The sequence below is a fragment of the Mesoplodon densirostris genome, chromosome 9 (genome assembly GCF_025265405.1).
Source record: "Mesoplodon densirostris isolate mMesDen1 chromosome 9, mMesDen1 primary haplotype, whole genome shotgun sequence".
Taxonomy (NCBI): Eukaryota; Metazoa; Chordata; class Mammalia; order Artiodactyla; family Ziphiidae; genus Mesoplodon; species Mesoplodon densirostris.
The window spans coordinates 87,409,523-87,435,479 of NC_082669.1; the positions used below are offsets into that span (position 1 = coordinate 87,409,523).

At 33.2% G+C, this 25,957-nt stretch overlaps 1 protein-coding gene across 3 annotated transcripts in view; it reads right to left on the reverse strand.

Moving 5' to 3' along the window:
- Positions 1-25,957, reverse strand: part of POT1 (protection of telomeres 1) — an 82,346-nt gene that overhangs the window by 47,251 nt on the left and 9,138 nt on the right. For all 3 annotated transcript variants that reach the window (XM_060108522.1, XM_060108521.1, XM_060108520.1), the window contains exons 5-7: positions 16,356-16,469; positions 15,525-15,572; positions 13,436-13,550 (exon numbers count right to left, since the gene is read on the reverse strand). In XM_060108522.1, the coding sequence (XP_059964505.1) occupies positions 13,436-13,550; positions 15,525-15,572; positions 16,356-16,469 (277 nt within the window). The remainder of the gene's footprint in view (positions 1-13,435; positions 13,551-15,524; positions 15,573-16,355; positions 16,470-25,957) is intronic.

A 25,957-nucleotide genomic window follows, 5' to 3' on the forward strand; every position in this document is an offset into this window, starting at 1 on the left:
CAGCATTCTTGAAATATTTCTCTACTCTTAGCAAAGACTTTTAGTGCTACCACATTATCTATAGATATTTCTGAGTCATTAAAAAATGCTTATATGTAAATATATGTACAGATATACAGATGTGTATATAGTTAGAGAACTATCAAGTAAAAAACTACTTTCTTAACATCAAGGATTGAAAAAACAGAATTTAAAATGACCTCACTTGAAGTTTACTTCTTAGTATATTAAATCTAACTTTAAGTATTTTCTTTACAGGCATGCCCACACACACAATCAATTCAATTACTGAGCTTCAGGCCCAGACAGACTTACTGTAGCAATATTCTTCAAAATATCATCTACCTGCTACAAGGCAAGCTCTCTAGAACAGCATAACTAAACATGAGGAAATTCTCAGAGTCTCCTAAGGTTACCTATAAAATAATGAGGAGTTTCAAAATAAAATTTTATATACATATTTTTGGGTTTAAATATGTATATAGTTATAAATGAAGGAAACAAAAATTCAGATTCAAGAAACAAGTGGCATTTAAAAAAATCTGTCCAATAAATTGCTCTCAAGGACAATAAAGAACTAATATAAATGAAATATTAAATAGCTTTCAGGTTCTTTCACAAATTACCATTACATTCAAGCTACTCATTTTAACAAATACTAACAAGGCAAACTGCTAGAATAAGTTTTATTTAACTGCTCCAAAGACGTAAAGTGTTTCACCAAGTAAGTAAATAATCCTTCAATAATGACTACATAAAATGATAAAAACATTTATTTTCCCCGTGCCTCATTTTTTACTCATTCCCAAATGAAAGAAAAATCATCTTGTAAAGCTACAGTCAAGTTAAAAATTAATATTTTAATAATAAAGTTACAAAGCTAAGAGGTAATTTAAGTCTACTTTCTTGTTAGCATGTATCAGCAGGGAAGGTAGGGAGAGTAGAGAGACGTTTAATAAATCAGTATTCTTTCTTAGTTTATCTAAATAACAACCTCTAAAAATACATATTTAAACTTTGATAAAGAATTGACTCTAGGGCTTCCCTGGTGGCGCAGTGGTTGAGAGTCCGCCTACCGATGCAGGGGACACGGGTTCGTGCCCCGGTTTGGGAGGATCCCACGTGCCGCGGAGCGGCTGGGCCCGTGGGCCATGGCCGCTGGGCCTGCGCGTCCGGAGCCTGTGCTCCGCAACGGGAGAGACCACAGCAGTGAGAAGCCCGCGTACCAAAAAAAAAAAAAAAAAAAAAAAAAAAGAATTGACTCTAAAGTTTTAGTAAGACTTCATGTTTAAACTGTTGACAAAGTATTTTAACTACTTTAACACTTAGGTAATACTTCATTTAACTTGATGTAAATCTAGAAAAGGTAACAAATGATAAATTAAGCCCTATATTCTGTGATCTTCAGCAATTCACCTAATTTCCTCAGTATGATTAAGTGTAAATTGCCTTGGAGTTTTATTATAAGGGTAAGCTGGTAGTTCATCTAAGTAAGGTCTTTAATCTAAGAAGCATGCATGCATGCATGCATGCTTATATATTTATATAATCCACAAAAAAATAAATTATATAATCCACAAAAAAATTCCTCCATGAAAGTTGCTTCACCACCTTTTTATCTACTAGGGTGCTGTTGTTTGTATTTATTTATTTTTTTGAGGTAATTTGGCATTTATTTATTGAAAGTAAATTGAAATCTATTCTATTATATATTATTACAACAAGTGCTGTTCTTCACTGAGGCAATCTGCCATTGATTTTCTAACTGTTTTCTACATATGCAATTCAAGATTTGAAAATTAAAATAGTATTTACCTTACAAAGAATTCACATATCTATTAATAGCTACTGCAACTGGCTGTTAACATATTACAGGTACAGTTGCATATGTTACTTCAATTGTTACAGCAAATTCCATGAGAGACCATGACCATCATCATCTCCATTTTCAGATAAACAAATTAAGCAAGAGAAGCAGAGTAAGTTGTCTATGGTAAAACAACTAAAAGTTTCTCTTAAGCTTATGTTGTAGAGGGTTGTTGTTTTTAAACCAATCAGTACTTCATCAACAGTTTTCCCTTTGTATAAAAGTTTATTATTGAAATACTAAAGTAAAAGCCATGAAGGCAAATCACTGAACTAAGGCAATAGTATATGCTACAATCTTACTTGTTTACAAGGATACTTGCTATACAATACACACATAACAGCACTCTCTTTATTATGCTGGTGTGAGGTTAACATAATTTCCACTCATGTTTTTATAATACTGAAAAAGATCATGGGAGGCAGGAAAGAGAAGCGTAAATATTATGATAGAGATATAAGTTCTAATATATAGATATATATACATGCACACACAGATGAGATAGATAGGTAGGTAGGTAGATATATTTATGAGTTCATAAATGTTATTCTGAAATTACACCTGGGGGAGTTTTCCTCTTATGTTTTACTCTATATATTGAGCAACCATAGGTCATAGATGGTATACCTAGGTGTAAGGATTTCAACTAAGACTAGCAATGGTCTTTATCTTCACAGAGTTTGTGTTTAAAATAAGGGAGACAAAACAATAAGATTAATTTTTAAAATAGCTATAAAAGTATATTGATATTCATCAATAAAAAGGAATAAACTATTGATACATGCTATAACATGGAACCTCAAAATCATTATGCTAAGTGAAAGAAACCAGAAGCGAAGTGAGCCTATCTATATGAAGTGTCCAGAAGGGTACAGAGATAGAAAGCAAGTTAACAGTTGCCTAGGACTGGGGTGGCAATGAGGACTGACTGCAAGCAGAATGGAGATCTTTTGTATGGTGTTGCTTGCTCATGGCCATAAAAAGGAAATTCACTCTTCGTGCTTGAATCAGTTAGCATCAATCATACAAATGTCAGCATATGAAGTCTTGCTGATATCTTTTGTTAACTGTGATCTCCTCATCCATTTGATTTGACATTAAACATTATATCTTTTTAAATCATCATTTTAATTGTAACTTGGGAGCAAATATAAACACATGTGCTGTACCGTCTGAATCCTTCTTAAAATTTGACAAAAAACATAACCATGAATGAGATCAGAGGTCAGCAAACTATGGCCGGTGGGCCAGCTGACTTCTGTAAAATCAAGTTTTATTGCTACACATTCATTTACACATTGTCTATGGCTGTCTTCATGCTACAAGGCGCAACTGAGTAGTTGTGACAGAGAGTACCTGTCCTGCAAAGCCTAAAATGTACACTATCCAGTGCCTTAAGAAAAAATCCAACTCTTAAACTAGATTAATGGTGGACATACAAAAAGGATACTGGAAATAAAGGACTAATAGCATAATACTCTGAAATAGGAAAAGAAACTAAAGTACACTACAATGTCTTTATTTAATACTTAATCTTTCAAGAAGTTAATTTCTCAAAGTAATGGTACTAGTATGTAAACAGCCCAGCATCAAATGCAGTAATATTTACATGACCAATTTAAGAAATTTCAAGATGAACTTAGAAGATAAAAGATCATGATATTCAGGGCTTCCCTGGTGGCGCAGTGGTTGAGAGTCCGCCTGCTGATGCAGGGGACACGGGTTCGTGCCCTGGTCCAGGAGGATCCCACATGCTGCGGAGTGGCTGGGCCCGTGAGCCATGGCCGCCGAGCCTGTGCGTCCGGAGCCTGTGCTCCGCAACGGGAGAGGCCACAACAGTGAGAAGCCCGTGTACCAAAAAAAAAAAAAAAAAAAAAAAAAAAAGATCATGATATTCAAAGCAACCCAACAATTATTTCTGATAAGAAAAATGGCCTACAAGAAAAAAAATACTCAAAAAGACTGTCAATTCCACGCTTAGGTATATACCTAAGAGAAATGAAAACATATGTCCACACAAAAACATATATATGAATGTACACAGCAGCATTATTTGTAACACCAAAAAAACAGAAAGAACCTAAATGTCCATCAAGTGAGGAATGGATAAATAAAATGTGGTCCATCCATGCAATGGGATACTTTTCAGTAACAAAGAGAAATGAAGTATTGATACATGCCACAACATGGATGAACCTTGAGAGCATGCTAAGTGAAAGAAATGAGTCACAAACTATCAGATATTATGATTCCATTAATATGAATAGTCTAGAATAAGCAATCTATAGACAGAAAGTAGATTAATCGTTGCCTAGGGCTGGGAGGAATACGGGGAGCTTGGGAGCTAAGAGATGCAGAGTTTCTTCCAGAGAACATGAAAATGTTCTACAATTGACTGTGGTGGTAGATGCACAACCCCACGAATATACTAAAGCTACTGAACTGTATCCTTTAAATGAGTAAATTAGATGTGAATTAAATCTCAGTAAAGCTGTTTTTTTAAAAAAGGGACTATCAGTATCTGGTTAAACAGCTGCTTTAAGGCACTAAATGCATGTATTACAGTTTAAGTGCCATGTAATTTATAGATATTATTTATCTTCCTTGTTCATATTTTTCTTTCAGCTCTTACACACTACTAAAACTACTCTAACCTATTCTTAATCACAACCAAACTGTCCTCAAATTTCAAAGAGGAAGTTACTAGTACAGCTACCAATTAGATTATTATCCTAGGAATACTCCCCAACTAAGCCACCTGACATTTGTTTTGCTGATTCTAAGATTCATAAAATTGGGCTTCAAGCTTCATATTGATGAGCAACAGCCAGGAATGCCCACAAAGAAGTGGCATTCCTGAACAGTGTATGATATTGCGAGCTGGTAACTGGCAAAATATGCGATTTGTTTAAAAGCCTTTTGGAACAGGAGAAAGCATGACCAGTGCCACTTCCAAGTTTCCACATCTATAAAATAGAGGCGATGCAACACCACACTTAGGGTATTTTGTAAAGCATAAACGATAATCATATGAAAGACATCATAGAATTTAGTAAATAAGAGCTGTAATGTTATTATTTAGATGGCCATGCCCCTGAAGAATGCAGGCAATACAATACAGAACAAAAGGGTCAACCTCTGTGGTTCACAAACAGAGGTATTATAATACCTCTAAACTCTTTTTGTTCTTAATTTTATATTAAAAAATTTCACTAGCTGGAGATGGGAGTGAAATTAGTCTCTCAGTGGAAAGAGAGAGTCTTCTTCATGACTTTAGAGCCTTATATGGTTTAAAAGTGGCAACAGGTTCAATTATTCAAAGATCAAATCTGTTGTGGAAATAGGACAATTAATAACATATTCAGCAGAACTTCAATACACTAGATATAGCAATGCTTAGCATTCATATGCATTCGAGCTTTCAAACAATTTCACAATAAATTTATAAACATGAATTTAGTATAACGTCATTTTATTTAAGTCTACACTTAAATGAAGCAAAAGGAAATTTAAAGGAAAATTTAAATCTATATAAGTATCTCAAATATACAGCATATTATACTTCCAAAAGAAAACTGACACTTGTAGAAATAAAAATACTACGATTAATGTATAAATAATATAAGGAGAATAATTTAAAGTGATAATAATAAAAGTTAAAATGAGAGGCGAACTACTTTAACTTCTAACATATTCCTTTATAAGCTAAAACTCATTATACTTCTTCATTAAAATCCAAGCACTAGGACAAGTGACTAGTTCCTCTAGTGAATTAAATGTTATTTTATGAATTTTATATTCATTTTATTAAGTATTGATAAATTATTAATAATACGTACATTTAACATTTATCTTACAAAAATGCACTAGGGATATATTACACACACACACACACACACACACACACACACCCTTTAAGAACCTGACACCATTTATTCTATCTGTAGGAAAAAAAATCACAACTTATGGTAGAGTTTCATATAAATCCTAATCTGATTTCAAATATTTTTAAATCCTGATACCAGTATGTATATGGCAAATGCACCCAATATATTCCTGTAAGGCTTAAAAGTATATTAAAATTATGAATGAAGAAACAAAAAGACTGAGATTAACAAGCAAACTATACTATTACACAGTAAATCAGAATTGAGGATAACGAATCCTACCAACCCAAACATCCTCAAATATTCATGTAGAGATTGTAGCCAATACTCTGCCTAATGATTAAAAATTGGGCAACATCTAAATAGTCCTCCTTGTTTTTGAGGAGACCTATTGCAGGTCACATATTGGGAGAAGAAAATTCACCTCAGGCTCTCTGTTAGGTGTTGCTCCATGGATCCTTATATAGAGGTATAGAAATATACATAGTTTAAACATGACATTATTTAATAAATGATTTTGAAACAAGGCAGTTACCAACAAAAAGTGAGATCATTGACACTACATAAAAAACAAAATTCCAGGCAATACATGCAGTTTTTAAAAATATATAATAATAATTTTAAGGAAATATAGGGTAATATTTTTCAGATCTTCTAATAGGTAAGCCTTTCCAAACAAACAAATTATGACTCCACAAGCATTTTAAAGATTTAAATTTCAAAAACCACCAGCACAAAACTAAAATGCTGTGAAAAGCATCTGTAACATAATGACAAAAAAGAGATTATCATTTATATATAAGAAGCTGACAGAAACCACTGCAAAACGACAAACAAGCAAACTGAAAAATAAGGAAGAGAATATATTTTGATTTTCTTAATTGATGATATGTAAAGTTGGGAGGGAAATTAATATAATGAAGTAGAAGAAAATCCTAACAATGCAGATGGAAATCAAAGTAATTTGTAACTCGAAAGTAATTTTTGTGAACCTAAATATTACTAGAATCCATTTGACCTGAGAAGTAATGTAACAAAGCATTCCACCGATAGCCACTTAAGATATATTTGTAATAATACTGAACACATAATCTTTCAAAGACAAATTGCCAACTACATGACAACTATAGCATATAAATAAAGCTGATTGCATATATAACCAATACAATCTGAACAAACCAGTTTTACCACATATGGAAACCGTAAAATATAGAATTAAAAAAAATTCTTCAAGAATATAAACAAAATGTACACCACAAAAGTATCATAGGTCCTTAATAATGATCCCTAAAAAAAGACTGCTACAAGAGCATACAATTATGCATCAATATATTGCTGACATTCTATTGCTTAAAATTATATTTAAGTCAACTGCTTCAGCACTAGTTCACATTTTCATTTTAAATCTGACAACTTTTGTTGCTATTTTCAAACTCTGAAATGTTAGCCTCTTCCTCCTCATCTATCAAAATCCAATTTATCCTTTAAAGTTCAGCTAAAATGCTACATCTCTTAGAAGCTTTTCCCGTTAGCATTAATCTCTCCATTCCCACTCGGAAAGCACTTTGCTTATTCCTTTAGTCACAGCATACAACTGTGCCTTCTATTAGCTAGCTGATTACATTTGGGTCTCCCTCACTTGTAAACTCTCTGAGAGTTATTTTATCGTTGGACAACAACCTACGAGTCTATAGAAAACAACTAAGTACAGTACAGTGCTACACAAGGCTAGCAAACACATTTTTTAATTTAATGAATAAAAGAATATAACACGAGTTTCAAGAAAAAATGGGAAAACAGTACTGATTTTATGATTCACAAAAATAATTCAAATTAAAAAACTCATGAAAAATAAGGGCAACATCCTAAATAAATAGGCTAATAATTTTTTAGAGGAAAAGGTCATGAGAGACAGATTCTTAGGGTATGAACAGGAAGCCAGATAGAAGCCTCAAGCTTCATCAAAGAAGTCATTCTTGAATATAAGAAAGCAAGCCACACAAAGGTTCAGTGACAGGGGAAGAAGGATCTTTCTTCACCTTTTTTGTTTGTTTGTTTGGTTGGCCTCTCACTGTTGTGGCCTCTCCCGTTGCGGAGCACAGGCTCCGGACGCGCAGGCTCAGCGGCCATGGCTCACAGGCCCAGCCACTCCGCGGCATGTGGGATCTTCCCAGACTGGGGCACGAACCCGTGTCCTCTACATCGGCAGGCGGACTCTTAACCACTGCGCCACCAGGGAAGCCCTTTCTTCACCTTCTTTCTCCAAGTGGAAACCTAGTTCTTACTGGCATGGACAGAATAGCTGGAAAACAGTGCTGAAGAGAGGCTTAGCCCACCTTTCCAAATCCTTAAAGACAGAAGGGATGACTAGCTGTGCCCTGGATGCCCTCCATTCCTGAAAGCAAGATAGTTAAGCACTTGAAGATTCTTACCTCACTCAACTAGGTATTATCATTTTTTTAGCTCTTGGGAAATGGAAAACTCTGTGCCTGCCCACAACCTGCATCTGATGTAAAAGGTAAATCCATTCATTCAACTTGAAAACACACATTCAAAAAGCATGGTACATGATTCTGCCTTACATAGTCAACAATAAAAGGGACAAGTAGAGTTTTACAAATTGGGGAGAGACTAAAACCAAAGTGAAATCATGAATAATTATAATCATTGTATTATAATGGTTATCTGCTTAACTACAGACTTTAATTTCTTAAGGGTGGAAACAATTACATAAATCTTTGAATGTCTCATGTCTATAAAATATAACACCTGGCACATAGAAAGTTCTCAATAAATGTTTGTTGAATAAATGAACAAATGAGCAAACTGAAAAGCAAAACTGTGTATTTATTTTGTTTTAAATGCCATACATTAAGCCAGAATGTATGTTGTAGTTTTGATATTAACTGAACAGTCAAATAAGTCCGTATGAACATACCACAGATCAGGATTTTGCAATCTGAGGCTCAGAGGCAGCAGGGAATGAACCTTTGATATTGTATGTTTAAGTCTTTAAGCATGCATGTGAATTTTTCTAGGACAGGCTCTATAACTGTCATCACGTTTTCATAAAGGTGTAGGAGTATAAAAGGGTTAAAAATTCTAAAGATGCGTTATTAATTTAAAAAATATATAATTAAATATTACATACAATTTTATGTTGTACTAGAAGTTTTAATCTCCCTTTGATGAATCAGAAAGGCTCCTGGATCTTATGGAGTACCAATGAGTCATTAATCATTCAGTAATTAATAAATTCTTTTTCAACCAAGTTAATGTGGAATATGTGGGAGTTTATTATACTTTAAGAAATTAAAAGATACTAACTACATAATCATTAATAGGCAACCAATATTACTCAGGCAAAACAAAAATATTCAAACAATTATGCTACCTAACATTAATGCATAAATGGCAAGTCATTCTCATAAGTGAAAACAGTATTTTTACACAGCCAAAATTAGCAATCCAGAGTTAGCTGGAATGTTTAACAGAACAGGAAAAGAAAAAATCCTAGGGCTCTATATCCTATCACTCTATCCTAAGAACTAAAAGTAAGTAAAACAGATAGGGGCTCTTAGAAATCCAATGTTTTGGATACAATTTTAGTAATTTGATTATAATGCTCAGTAAGTAGCTAAAACAGGTGTCCTTTTTCTAAGAAACCGAATAGAAGTCTGTGTGTAGAAACATTGTAACATCCAAAACTGTTCAGTTTAACCAAGCTGCTTTTCTAATATTGAGAATTTTTGATGGGAGGAGGTGTGAAAATAGTTTAGCAACATAAAGCATTCCTGAGGAAAGCTAGGGAGCCACAGGTGATGTGCCACATTATGTGGCATGAAAAGGCTGAGACCTCTAGGGTCTCAAAGTTGGACAGAGAAGAAAAAAAAAAAGAGGTGAACAGTAAAAACTGATGCTATGAATACTCTGACTATTCTCTCCCTTTCTCTGGATTCAAATATTAGGAAGAATAAGCACAAACAGGGTTCTCTCTACTCTTCGCATTTGCTCAGAGTGAGCAGGCATTATGATATTAACCAAGCAAGCAGGACCACATACTATTAACAAGTCTGGATGGATATGTTTTATGGCCTGCCTCTACTTACCTTATTTAGCAAGAACAGACAATAAGAACAGAGTAAAGGTGTCTCAAGTTTAAAAAAACAATTAAGATACTTCTTAAAATCTGAGACAAAGCTAAAATTAAACTCCCTTATACGTTATCTAAGAAAAATGCCCAATGTTATCTGTGCAGGGCAAAACACTGCGTACGCAGCTCTACCTACCCAGCTCTTCAAAGGAAAAGTAACTGTGAGGCTTTCAGAGACGATAACTGTTATAAAATCTCAAAATCCCAAGAATGTGGCAATAACCTTGTCTTCCTGTATGAAAGAGGCCATATTATGTACCCCTGCTGAGTCATGATCAAAATCAATTTTGATGATATGATGATCTTTTAATATATGCTATTTCCATAATCCTTGAGAAATTCTCAGTTTTCATGATGAATCTTATCACAAATGAATAAGAATGTGAGCATCGATAGTCCTTTTAAAAACAGGACTGATAGACTTCTGTAAGAATAAAAGCTACAACTCCTCTAAGACTGAAGATAAAGCTTGGGAAATAAAGCATTTGCTACAGAAATAAGACAGTAGTATGCTACAGGTCATGTGTAATCATTATTACAGAGGATGAGAGAAAAGACCTCAAGAAAAATCTTAGTCAAGAAGTAAGGATGCTAAATTGCGCCAAATTGCTTCTACTGCATTGAATCTAACATTTATAAAATGAATTTTAATGAAAAATTCTAGCTAATGATATATAAGAGAATCAACTTTTTTCCATCTATCTAAATTTGAGTTGCATAAAGGTAATTTTCCTACACATAACTATTATGTACATCAGGATGTAATATTTAGGTTGTGGCCCTGTATTTGTGAAATAATGTTGCTTTATATAGTACAAAAAAGGCTCAGCTGTGGATTACTCCTGTACATTTATTCTAGTACTTCTCAGTGGTAATACTAATGAAGTTGATCCTTTCCTGAACACGAAAATCAGTGCTATTTGTCTGACTCTCCTGCAGCATGTTGAAGGATAAATTCTATCAACAGGAAAAAATGTAAGTGTAACTAAAATTATAAGACAGATAGTTTTAAAATGTTACCATCTTGGTAGTAGTAAAGACATCTCGCTGTATCTTCAGACATATTTTAGAGTTTCAATGAATATATTCAGAAAAAATTGATGACATTCATTTTAATTTAGTATCTCAGAAGAAATAGAGAAACACACTATCTTTATAATAAAAGTTGGCTTATTACTACTCATGAATTTTTTTATTAAGGGACTGGATCTAACTATAAACGTATTTGACAGATAAAGGATACATAGAATATATAATAAATACTACAGTTTCCCAATGCTTTCATTATATACACATGATTTAATAACATTGTTAGAAGAAAATGATTATGCAATCTAATAACAAACTAAAATTGAGTCATCATAGCTGTTTTAAAAACAGCTATCATTTTATTCTGTAATACTTTCATTTCATGATATTTTTGAAAATAATGTATTTGCTGATTAATTTACTAAAAACTTTCAATGATAAGCATTTGAACCATACCAAGTGCAAAAAGTTTTAAAATTATATCTTCTACCAAGTTAGATGAACATTATTACCAGTATTGTAGCTTATTCCTAAATTTGGCAGGCCTATTAAAGCTAGCCAGACAACACTGGCAACTGGAAGAGGACTGCAGTGATTACACTCTACAGGGAATTCACAGAATGGGCAATGTAAAATTCAGGGGAAAAAAATTCGATGATGAGAAGAAACTACTAAGGTCAAAGTATGCATATGTATGTTGAATGGCATGATGGGGTGTGGAAAGTAGACTTTGCAAAAAAGTAAAGTTGAATGAAAACATTTGAGAAATTCAAACAGAATTTCTCTGCTTCAACCTTAATGTTTAATTCTTCCCCTCCTACTGAAACAACAGAAATCAGGGTTTTCAATAAAACATCCTTTTGCTGTCTTCAGACTTAGCTACCACCTATTTCAAACTTCTTATCTCTAGATTCAATAGTCTTCAATAGTCACTTGCACATAAACTAAGTCTTTACACATTAACAAAATATTCTGTCAACTATACTCCAATAAAAGTTAAAAATAAATAAATAAAAATTTAAAAAAACTGAAGCAAATATGGTAAAATCTGCCCAGTAAATATAATATAGGGGTCACTTAATTATTTTTTGTATGTTTGATATATTTCATAATGTAAAAAAAAGCAAATAATGCTCAAAATAAAATTTTAAAACACACTAAAAAAAAATGCTGACCACATGAAAATGAGACTTTTTCCCCCATCCACCCCACCAAGGAGTAAACTTAGAGCTCATACCACAATAAAATTTGCATATGTATAATTTAATAAATTAAATCTTTTAAAAATATTAACTCACTGAGAACATCTTTGTGTTCCCAGCATGAGCCACAGCAGCTGGCAGGCATACAGTCCATAAAGACAGTATTTCATCAACACCACCACTGTTTCACATTTTTAACATCTCTAAAATATAGCTATATCTTACAATTGACAGTGAAGCATAGCTTTTCTTAATGATACATAAAATAATGATGCCTCTCACAAATGTTGTTGTTTCAAATTAGACTAAACAGAGCAATAAACGTTAAATTTCGTTGAACTAAATTAAACCAAGGTGAAAGTGCCTGTTAACTACATTAACTCTCAGAAAGCTGAAATCCACGTTTTTTTGATTCATTCTTTTACATGTTAGTCTGTTTAAAAGCTTACATTTTTATATAGAATAAGTTATATCTCCTTAACTATCTTTAAAAACAACCCAAGTACTATGCCTTTTGACTGGGATGTTTAATCCTTTTACATTTAAAGTAATTACTGATAGGGAAGAACTTACTCTTGCCATTTTGTTAATTCTTTTCTGTCTGTCTTGTAGCTCTTTTGTCCCTTGTTTCCTCTCTTATGGTCTTCCTTTGTGTTTCACTGATTTTTTTTTTGTTGTTGTTGTGACCTACTCTGATTCCTTTCTCATTTTCTTTTGTGTATCTTCCATAAGTATTTTCTTTTTGGTAACCACAAAATTTACATAAAACACCTTACAGTTATAACTATCTTAAACTGATAAAAAATAAATTTCTATCATATACAAAAGCTCTACACTTTTACTCCCCTCCCCCAAAACATACTTTATGTTACCGAGTCACAATTTACATCTTTTTATGTTGTAACCACTAACATATGTTTACAGGTAGCTCTTTTTTATACTTTTGTCTTTTAACTTCTATACAAGAATTAAAATGATTTACATAACAACATTACATATTCTGTACATGTCTATATATTTACCTTTTCTAGCTTATTCTATACTTTCATAGGCTATTTTATACTTTCATATGCTGTCATGTTGCTGCTTAGCATTCTTTTCTTCATTTATTCTCTACAACTTATAGACTATACTTATTTTGTAAGTAAAAATGGACAAAAAATTTGCATCAGTATTGTTTGACAATTATAAATCACAATTAAGTTTCTAAGACTTAGAGTACTGAAGGAGCTGTGTTCCTGAACCAATAAAACAGTTGCAGTCCATTAAAATCTTGACCAATTTTAATAATACCTACCCGTTCCTTTGCTCAGATATGGAGGCTTAAAGAACTTCACAACACCATAGACATTGACAATCATGCCACTCTTAAGTTGATTCAGGGGTGTATATACATAATGTGTGGCTGAAACCTAAAGAAAGACAGTGAATATAAGTATTAAGATTTTAGAATCATGTTATGATCAAATTTTTAAGTTAGTAAACTGATCTGCATTTTTTCCTTCTAAGTGTCTAAAAAGAGACTGTAGCCTGAAAAAAGGGAAACTGCACAGCTTAAAAAGGTTGCTATATAAACCATGTAGTTTTTCATATAAATAACTCTGATTATAAATGGTGTAATTTGTACACAACTCTAAAAAATGCAGTTTAAGAGACTTTTGTTCTGGTTTTTAACCTTAACTAATATCACTTCAAAACTTATGGCATATATTCCTTTTTTTTCCTATACTGCTATGAAGATTTTAATAAGGCCTAAATAAAGCCAGATTTTGATTATAAATGATATAAAGACATTAAAATGGTAATAAAAGAAAAATTTTTTTCTGAAATAACTGTACAGAAGTTTGGAAAGAAAAGGGGAAGTGATTTCACAAGAACGTCTGATGTTAGTCAAACAATTCTGAAAAGGGTTCAGACATTTGGCCCCATCACCCACCCACTTCACTCCCAACTGGAAATAAGGTTACCTATCACACTAAGAGTTAAAATTTTAAAAATCAAATCAAAATGAATTGGTTTTTTCAAGGAAGCTGATCCCTCAGGTCAAACACAAGGGCAGGGCTTGCTTAGAAATCTCATCAAACCATGATATTAAAAAAAAGTAATGAAAGAAAAACAGTGGTCAGCATATGGGACAGAATAGAGACAATAGGTACTCAGCTGACAAACTAACTGGATCGAATATATTATCTTAACAAATATCTCCCTAATGTGGAGATGAATGCGAAGGCCAGCACAGCTCAATGACCCTAACCATTATGGTCTTCCAAGTAATGTACTTGTTAATTCACAACCAGCAATCAACATCTTGATTGTAATTTGGCTCTCAATGTAAATGAGCCAGTATGTGTGTGCAGAGCAGCTAAGTTATATTCTAATAGTTCAGAATACCTGAGCTTCCTGAAAAACCATTTTTGCCAAGTTCAGAGGCTCTCTCATTTACTTCTGCCTTACTACAAGTGCATGGATGTATCAGATATTTGAAGTTGACCTATCTATAACAATTTTGAAAAACACTAATATCAGAGTTAATTCATATTTTTTAAAAAGTACATCAATACTTTTATTGGTTACAGTTACCCTAAATAACAAATTTAAGTTATACTATTATGGTAGTATTCAGAATTTAAAACCTGTATCCCGTAGTCACTGTCAACTAGAAGCAAAGTCCTTGAACTCTGTCCAATAGAAACTAAAGGTTTAAGAACATAGGTAGAACATAAAATTTATTTTAAGGAGCCCACGGGTCGCAACTAAGGAGCCCATGTGCCACAACTAAGGAACTCGCCTATGTAACTAAGGAGCCCATGTGCCATAACTAAACTTTATCAACATATTACCTTCTTTCCAGTTTCACTCAGCTACAAGTAGCTCACCTTTAAAAATGGGAACCTTCCCATTGCTATGAGATGACAAAATTTTACAAAATATTGAAAATATGATTTAAAAGAAAAAGCAAAATGTATCAAAAGTATAATAAAATTCTTTACTTAAAATTACATAATTTGTCAAATCACAATTCAGCACATAATAATCTGTTTAAATATAAGCTGATGAAAAGCAAAAGAAATGAATTTGCCTAAGATTTAAAAGGAATAAAAATCCCAGTGTCTTCACACAATAAAACTTCTTTTCCATTTTAATTTTCTTGGGTACGTAACTTCTGCAAAATATCAGCAAATATTCCAGACAACAGATGAACCAGGTATTAATTACTAGGGAAATATATAACTCAAATGTAATATCATTATATATCAAAAAAGTAGAGATTATGTTTTCCCACTGTATTGATACTATTTCAAAATCAGTCTATAAAGTGGATCAAATACATATATGTATGTGTGTGTCGGGTGTACATTTCTAAATTAAAATGAATACCATCTTACCAAAGACATTGATTCTGTAGAAAAATCTCTTACGGATTTAACATAAACCTGAAAAAAAAGAGAGGACTTATTTGTATACAAACATGTCCAATGTGATTACAGACCTTTAATTGTAGTAAAACTACACACTTTATAATATTCCAGTTCACAGATGGCATAAAGTTATAGCTTACAAATTAAGAGTGGCAGGTACAAAGTTGTCTAAGCTAAGCTTCAGTTTAATTCACTAATTTTAATATCATAGAACCACACCTGGCCCATAAAATGCCCTGTTCAGACAAAAAAACAAAACAGGCAGATGTTGGTGTGCAGGCACATAGCGTGACCCAACTCTACTTTTCCACCTGACAGCCTTGACCAAACAGGCAGTCTCCAAAAGTGTGTGTGTGTGTGTTTGTGTGGGGAGGGGGCGGGGGGTGGTGAAGTGAGAGGGAGGGGATGAAGACCTTCATAAAGAATGAAATAGGAGGAAATCAGTTTTACCTAAAAAGGGGCACCTGATCAATTTAAAATAAAATCAAGCAGACCATCAAAAGAGGATGACAGTATAACTGCAAAGAATATATTGATCAGGTTTAGAGTATCTGTGAAGCTTTAAGAATTTCAGTAACAAATAACTATCTTTAAGGGATCCTTCTCTGCTACCTGGAATCATTCTAAATATAAAGCCAAGAAAAGGATTTTTATTTTTTGAACTTAAAATATTTAATTACAATAATTCAGTCAGACTAAGTAGTTTATCTGCAGATACACAGAAATACTACTTCTATTCCATTACTTTAGCTCATTAAAACTACAATATAATTAGAGACTAAAAAGTTGCATACTTACATAAACAGTTGATTTGAAGTCCTCAGATGCTTTCAAAAATAAGCAACGTTTACCATCTCTGCTTGTAGATGAAGATGTTGACAAAATAACAAATCCGGCCACTGCAATGGTGTCCTATATAAAAAAAAATAATTTTAAAATCATCAAAATACCATAATTCTGAATGCCATATAGATTCTTATTTTTATTACTATGTAAAAACAGGAATCATTTCTATAAAATGAAAAGCTGGTTAGCCTAAACTTGTTTAATGCTTTCTGAATGTAAGATTGAGACTACCACCTCCTATAAAAGGGTATCAGCAATGTAGCCACAGATAAGTACAGTGCTCCTCTTAATGGACCAGGAAAACAATACCTAAATCACTTAGAAATTTATATTTATCTAGTAGGGCTTCAAAAATCAATGTTTATGTCAATTTATGTGAATAAGTGTGCATGAATAAACACAACGAAGAGATAGTGATGAGCCAACGGTATTAAGAGTGGAAATTAAATGAAACTAAATCTCTGAGAGACTACATTGAGAAAGACATGTCATTAGTGCAAAAACTCCATACTGTTATAAAACTAACATGAGCATAAAGATCCAGGGTATGAGACATAAATAAGACATTTCCATTTATACACTAATAAGAACAAAGATACTTTCTTTCCACGTAGGTTTATAATAATAAGAAGAAGCTAATCTCCATTTATTCCTGCCTCTCTCATTCTTTAGTTAAATCTCTCTTTTCTTATTTTCCATATACTGGAACATCCACACTTAGTGAGTCTTGTCTTGCTGTATTATATATACATATATATATTATATATATATATATATATATAATATATATACACATATACACACACACACATACACACACATATATATTATTATCTTACTCCCCTAATTTTAACACCAAAACCTTAAGATAAACAGAAATTCCTGGGCTTTAGGCAGCTTCCTTCAATAATCTTAATTTCTACCAAATGGAAGTCTTCTGCATTACTGATTTTGCACGTATAAGAGTGTGGTGTCAACCCCCAGGATTCTCTATTTAGATCCATGAATTAGGCTATAAGCACCTTGAAGACAAGGGTCATGTCTTATTCTGCTTTGTATTTACAGGGCTTGGCACAAAGTAGGCCCTCCATAAACTATCTGTGAATCAAAGGAAGGATCATAAATTGCCTTTCTAAAATCTCTGGCCCTATCCAGATATTTTAGCTCTGCAAATTTCTGCATTCTATTTTCTTCAGGTGAGACTGCAAACATAATTGTGTCTGTGCTGTTAATGCTAAATAAACACAATTCTTCACAGTTAAGTGGGAGAAAATTTTCCTTCCCACTGAAGATTTTCTATGTTTGTACCATGGTTTAGGCAGTTTTAAAGGGGAATAAAATAAAGTGCAAGAGTGCTTCTGGAATAAATTACTATTATAACTGAAAAATATGCAGTTTTTCCAATTTACCTTTGAACAGTATATTCTGATTTAAATGAAAACTTAAGATTTCAGTCAAAGATGTAAAGTTGTTTAATCAAGCTAACACAGAAGAATAAATAGAAGTAGGGAATTCATTGGTCTGTCAGTTCTAAATTCTCTTCAAAATACAAAAAATAACCTATCTCATGTTATTTTCTATTTTACTTTAAAATGTCTTAAACATAAATATACGGAAAGATATACACTAAATGAAAGTGTTAGGGGAAGAAATGCATATTTTTCAATTTTTCTGTATAAACCAAACTTTTAAAGAATAAAAGTATTTCTTTTATGATGGAGAAAACAGTTTTAAATAAAGAGAATAAATCATTAAAAGCAAGACATCAGTATTCGTAAGAAAAAATTTTCAAAAGTCTATTCTAACATTAGCAACACAACTCCGTAAAAGGTTACAACTTTTCCTCTAGCATACAATCGACAAAATGGAAATAAGAACCAAAAATACTTTTTAAGAACCTAAATTCCCGTTGACAGATGAATGGATAAAGAAGATGTGGTACATATATACAATGGAATATTAGCCATAAACAGGAAATTGGGTCATTTGTAGAGATGTGGACTAGAGACTAGAGACTAGAGACTAGAGTCTAGAGACTGTCCTACAGAGTAAGTCAGAAAGAGAAAAACAAATATCGTATATTAACGCATATATGTGGAACCTAGAAAAATGGTACAGATGAACCAGTTTGTAGGGCAGAAATAGAGACACAGATGTAGAGAACAAACATATGGACACCAAGGGGGGAAAGTGGCGGCGGGGGGCAGTGGTGGTGTGATGAATTGGGAGATTGGGATTGATATATATACACTAATATGTATAAAATAGATAATAAGAACCTACTGTATAAAAAAATAAATAAAATTCAAAAATTCAAAAAAATTAAAAAATATAGTTACTAAAAAATTTTAAGCTACAAAATAAAGCTATAGGGCCTCCCTGGTGGCGCGGGTGGTTGGGGGTCCGCCTGCCGATGCAGGGGATGCGGGTTCATGCCCCGGTCTGGGAGGATCCCATGTGCCGCGGAGCGGCTGGGCCCGTGAGCCGTGGCCGCTGGGCCTGCGCGTCCGGAGCCTGTGCTCCGCAGCGGGGGGGGCCACGGCAGTGGGGGGCCCGCATACCGCAAAAAAAAAAAAATAAATAAAATAAAGCTATAAAAAATAAATGTTCAATTATATATATATATATATATATATATATATATATATATATATATATATGTTTTGTTTTTTTTTTGTGGTACGCGGGCCTCTCACTGTTGTGGCCTCTCCCGTTGCGGAGCACAGGCTCCGGACGCGCAGGCCCAGCGGCCACGGCTCATGGGCCCAGCCGCTCCACGGCATGTGGGATCCTCCCGGACTGGGGCACGAACCTGCGTCCCCTGCATCGGCAGGCGGACTCGCAACCACTGCGCCACCAGGGAAGCCCAATTTATTATATTTATGTTTTATTTTTTAAATTTAATTTAATTTTACTTTTAATTTTTATTGAAGTATGGTTGATTTACAATGTTGTGTTAGTTTCAGGTGTACAGTAAAGTGAATCAGTTATACATATACATGTATCCACTCTTTTTTAGATTTTTTCCCCATATATGCCATTACAGAGTACTGAGTAGAGTTCCCTGTGCTATACAGTAGGTCCTTATTAGTTATCTATTTTATATATAGTACTGTGTATATATCCATCCCAAACTCCCAATTTATCCCTCCCCAATTTATATTTATAAACATGAATTTATATTTAATTTACATATAAATTACATTGAAGGCCCTCAGTGATCTCATCCCAACTTACTTTGCCTGCTTTATCTCCATATACTTCCATTCAATACAAAATAAATCAGATTCTCTTATATACCCAATGTTTTTCCACATATATTTTTTGCATTTTCTGAGTACCTATCTTTTAAAATCTGGGCTGTAAATGCTTCTTCCCTGTGAGGCTTATCTTAGCCTGTACCCCAAAGAAGGAAGAAGGAAAAATAATTCTTCCTTCCTCTGAACTCTCCTATGCCGCACTTTAATATTTTCATGTGTGTTATTTATAAACTTTCTTAATGTTTTTACTGCCCTTAAAACTCTGTAAGATCCTTGGGACTAAGAATGTCTTATCCATCTGAATATCCCACACAAGTGACTAGTGGAGGCTTCTGTTCATAATCAGTGGTCAACAAATATCTGTTGAATAAATTAATGAACACTGGTAGAAACTGAAATACAGATCTAAACAAAAGAGAAAAAAATAAATGGCTTAGGATTCATGTCCCATGAATTTATTAATCATAATGACTTTCAAATTAATTCAAATATACAGAGGATAAGAAACATAAATATATAATACGCTGTTTTAGTTTGTATAAACACTCATTAGATTGAGTTGAAAATGAGATTTAATACACATTGTTCTAAGTTTCTGAGAAGAGCATAGCATACTGAAGCCATTCAAACAAGAATGGGAATTACACAGTTCAGTGGTGAGACTAAAGTATTCTGATATGTCAGAGTAGGTGCCTATCTCAGTCTGCTGAAAACAGTATTAGAAAACCAGCTTGAGAAGCATAACCCTGCTGCTAAAAAGGATAAGGTTTTAATTGCTATATTTGCATCAAAGTTATAAAAGTGAAAACACATTTGAAATGAAATCTTTGAAATAACTCGGCATACTCAGATATCAGCAAAGCAGTCATTTCCCTTTTGTCACAGTGCCTTAGATAGATTGAGCCCTCATCATTAGACAATTTTCAGTGTAGCCAACAGGAATATTTCTACCGCAAACAAGTTGCAGAGAAAATGAATGAAATCAGTACGGGTCTTTTTAACGTAAGTGTTCTTTAAAAATGAACAACTAAAAGGAAAAAATATCAGACAACTTACTTGCATATAAACAACCATGGTTTTTACACGTTAATATCTCCCAATGAGGAACACAATCAGTGGTGAAATAGGAAGCAAACCAATAGGTAACAAAAATGTAAATCACAAAACCAGTGTATTAATTTGCTTATTTTTAATGGATAATATACTAAAAATTCTTAAGTCATCACTGAGCAGGAAAAGGGCAAAGAAAATATGAAACAGTTGATAATCCAAAAAGAAAAACTTATCTGACTTTAACAGGCATTAAGTAATTTTTACTATACTGACCTTGCAAATACTGTTAGGTTATCACATCTTAAAACACTGTTAAAGAGTGAAAGCGTACAGGGAAAAACCAGGGACCTGATGTCATTGATAGTGCAGTGATTGACAGAAAATGTTTCTTTAACATAATAAATGTATTTCATGGGTATTAGCACTTGCTGGATCATGTAACACCAAGGACACAACTGGAAGTAATGTATGTAATATTAGCATTAAAAAAACCAAAATCTTTAAATGGTCTACAAATCATTTTATGATCTGATGCCCACTCAGCTCACCAGCCGCATTTCGTGTGACTCACTCTGGAACTCTGCCTTACCATAATTCCTTAGCATTCCAGGATCCTCACTCAGGGCCTCTGTATATGCTGTTCTCTCTTACTTATCTACTCTCCCGGTACCCCTATGTTCATTCTTTCGGCTATTTTTCTCATTCTGCTACTCAGTCTTCTTAGTACATATCACATCTGGATAAAATAATTAATTACATAATAGTTGTTTAATTCCACTCTTCTCCATTGAAAACTATTCCATGAAGGCAAGGTCCATAACTGTCTTATTCAGTTAAAATGTCTCTGACATCGAGCATAGAAGGCAAAAAACATTCAACAAGTGTTTAGACAACTCAATGAATACCTAAATATATGAATATACACAACACACAAACACACATTACATAAAATATACCTTCATTAAATCTTAACATAAACTATACAACTACTACAAAACTTACTTCATAGAATCTTAGCATTTTAGAATTGTGAAGGACCTCAGAGATTGCATAATCAAACACCTTCATCTTTCCGATAAGAAAATAAGGGCCAGAGAGAATAAATGAGCAGGTTAAGGTCACACACAGCTAATTAGTTGTAGACAAAGACAAGAACCCAGATCTCCTGACTTCCATGGTAGGTACTACTCTACCTCCTCTTTCAGAAGTAAATCTTACAGGAATGGGAAAAAAACGTATTAACAAAGCAAATGTCTGTAACTTTGACAGTTTTGTGATAAGACCTTTTTTTAAACTTTTAAAATACTTTGGAAAAGTCTTTCCTATTTTATATCTACATATGAATGTTAAAACTTTCTTTAAATGAAAGTTATAACTGAAAAAAATGCCTCAGATGGAGGGAATTTCAATTAGACCATTTGTATTCCCACAAAATGTACCATTAATCTAGCAAAGCAAAGATGTTTTAGGATTGCTGTATTCAAATACAGAGCTAATCTTAAGGAAACAAGTGACAAAGAAAGGTGTAAGAATCGAGCTATAAAAATTCATTCATTTTTTTTTTACCCTGTGTATGTCCACATTTATTTTTAAAAACTTTTTAACATCTTTATTAGAGTATAATTGCTTTACAATGGTGTGTTAGTTTCTGCTTTATAACAAAGTGAATCAGTTATACATATACATATGTTCCCATATCTCTTCCCTCTTGAATCTCCCTCCCCCCCACCCTCCCTAACCCACCCCTCTAGGTGGTCACAAAGCACCGAACTGATCTCCCTGTGCTATGTGGCTGCTTCCCACTAGCTATCTATTTTACTTTTGGTAGTGTATATATGTCCATGGCACTCTCTCACTTTGTCCCAGCTTACGCTTCCCACTCCCCGTATCCTCAAGTCCATTCTCTAGTAAGTCTGCATCTTTATTCCCGTCTTGCCCCTAGGTTCTTCTGACATTTTTTCTTTTTCTTTTATTTATTTACTTATTTTATTTATTAAAAAAAATTTTTTTTAATTTAGATTCCACATATATGTGTTAGCATACAGTATTTGTTTTTCTCTTTCTGACTTACTTCAATCTGTATGACAGTCTCTAGGTCCATCCACTTCACAATAAAAATTCATTCTTTTATGCAAAAAGTTTTACCTTTGATTTGTAACAATCTTTAACTTTAATATTACAGACTCTAAAATAAATAGCCTAATTAGACCTCCCAAATGATCAACATTCATGATTTTAAACGCAGAAAGAATTTAAACTAAATTGTGACCTCAGTCTTCTCACCATTATATTTTAAAAGGAGAAACCTTGACTTACCATTACCAACATCCTATTATCTGACAAGTACTAATTAGTTGTATGGTTCTATTCTATTTTAATGAATACCTATTTAAAATATATTTCAAAAGCAGAAGACACCTTTCATATCAGTTAGGAAAAATACTAATATCTAATATATCATACATGTTTTATAGATACATGTACATGTTTTGCTAACTCATTATATTATAAACCTTTTATATTATTTCTCAGGTAAGAATTTAATAAATACAAGAATGTTAAGGAAGGATAAAGATAAAAACGTATTTAAAATATAAGCAAACAGATCCCTAATATTCAATACCATGTATTTATTTTTAAAACACTTCTCTAAGACGTCCAAGATACATTGTGAAATAAAGCAATTTACAAAACATGGATTGTATGATGTCATTTTGTAGAAAATGTACACATATGTTTATATGTATATAAAGATACATACATATATAAGTATACATATATACACACATATATAAAAGCTGGAAGGATACAAAAAAAAAAAGACACAGCAGTGGTTTTATCTAATAATGGGAGTAGGTAATGAGAGTCGGTTCAGAGGGAGTGGGGCACCTCTTGCTTTTCTGGTTATGCCCCTCCATGCTGCTTGAATGCTTTTAAAACCATGGCCACACAAGAACAAAATCTTCTAAGGCAAATATTTGCAAGACCTAATTCAAGTCCACAATATCTCGAGGCAGGACAAAAATACAGTCGTGGAGACAGAGTAGCTTCTGTACTTACTACAAGGTTAGCTTTAGAATAACAGTACTACTGACCATCAGGACAGAGGGTTACTAATGGCTCAAACGATAAACGTATACGGAAGCACTTTGCAATATGTAAAGTTCCACACAAATGTAATATGATATTCTCAATAAAAGATTAGTAATATAATATATAAAACATTAGTACCATATTTTAGTAAAAGATTCCAAAAACCTGATGAAGCATTAGAAGCTAGCTTTAATAAATGTTTGAAAAATAAACAAATGTGTTTTGTTGCCTAAGCTTAAGCAAAATCTAACAGCCTCTTAAGTATGGCCTTTGCTATTGAACTATGTAAAATAAAGGACAGAAAAAGAAACAGAAAAGTAAGTTCTTTAATCTCCTTACATCACTAGAAATTAGAATTTACGATCTCTTTATGTCATTTCACTTCAAAACATCCAAACATGCCAGCCAGAAGAGCTCTTTAATTATGAACCCCTCCAAAAACAAACACACACATTCATATGCACACGCACATACACAGTCAGAGGCACCCAGGACTAATGAGGAGGAAGGAAGTATAAGATAAACAGAGATCCACGCACTAAGGTAAAAAAAAAAATTAATATATGCATAATAAATGTAATACACACAAACCTAATAGCAACTCTACCTAGAACATTTCCTCCAAAGATTCTTTTGTATTCCCTTTGTAAAATGTTTCAAAAAATTCTTTAAGAAGATTAAAACGTTACATTCATATTAGCACTTGACTCTCATGAACATAAAACTTTTCTAAAAATAATACATGAAGATTTTTGTAAGATACCAACTTCTAATATCAGATCATTATTATTTCTGTATAATGTGGGCAAAGAGCTAATTGCTTTTGGAGTTCAATATTAACTCAACTATATACTGCGATAGAATCATGAAATTGGGCCTTTAGAAAGCAGCTCTTGATGATCATATGTTCATGGATCTCTTTGAGAATGAGGTAAGAGTTACAGATGGCCTCCTCAGGGGGGGGAAAATACATAAATACATTTACATACACTTTTAGTTGGTTGAAGAACCTTTTTTGGCTATCTATACACTGTTGGGGATTCACTGGAGATCCGAGCACCCTAGGGTCTCATCTTCATCTATAAACTATAGGCCCTTTCATAAAAATGAAGCAGGCTTTAGTTTTATTGACAGTTGACACTTAAAACAGGATGCTAAAGCCTCTTCCTGATCATGCATTAAAATCAACTTTTCTCCCCCGAAGGAAACTGAAGCAGAGAGTGTAATGTTGTACTTATTAAAAAAAATATCAGGAGCGAAGAAAAGAAAGGTAACTTTAATGATCTTAGCAAATTGAAAGGAAGGAGGCTATTATTTCCTGGCCCAGGTCCTTGAAATCTCTAAAACTGTTAAAAGTGTACTCCTTTACAGAAAGGAAAGAGTTCATCTGAAATAAGAACATGAAACTACATTTCATGTATATTTAAATATTCTATAACCCATGAAAACTAAATATTACTAATTCAATGTACTATTGCAAAACTTGCCTATGCATACCTAACAGCCTGAAGAATGAGAAAGCTGTTAATACACTGATTTGGGGTTGTTTTTTTTTTGTTTTGAAGGATGGGCAGCCAGAGAAAATATCGGTTATAACTTAGTATCCATATGTAAACTAGTCATTAAACGGATTTTTTTCATTTTCCCCTATCTCATCAAAGTATTATAATAGAGAAATTGTTTTCTAGTTCAAGGGAAAAATATGTAAGTTATTTTTCTAAATAAGTGAATCTTTCCCTGTTAAACACCTACCTAGTATTCTCACTTTCATTCCTCTCTCTCCCTCCCTCTCACTCTCATCATTTCTGAAGAATATCTTCCTTAAAAAATGGCATGATTTGGGGACTTATTAAACACTGAATTCTTAATAATTCAGAACTGTCATCATAAATATTAATTATTTTAACAAAGGTGAAATAAAGTCATGCCTTTAAGGGCAAGAAGAATAATAATAAGGAACAATAACAGGCCTTTACTGGAGCCACCCACAAAAGTGCCTCATCAAAATAACTATATAGAGATACTGGATCCTACCCTACCTAAACGGCCTCAAGCAGGTATGATTTTCTGTGTGTGTGTGTGTGTGTATGTGTGTACACATGCTTTATATACTTTATTTCCTAGTCCCCTTTCTTGATAAGACTGTCA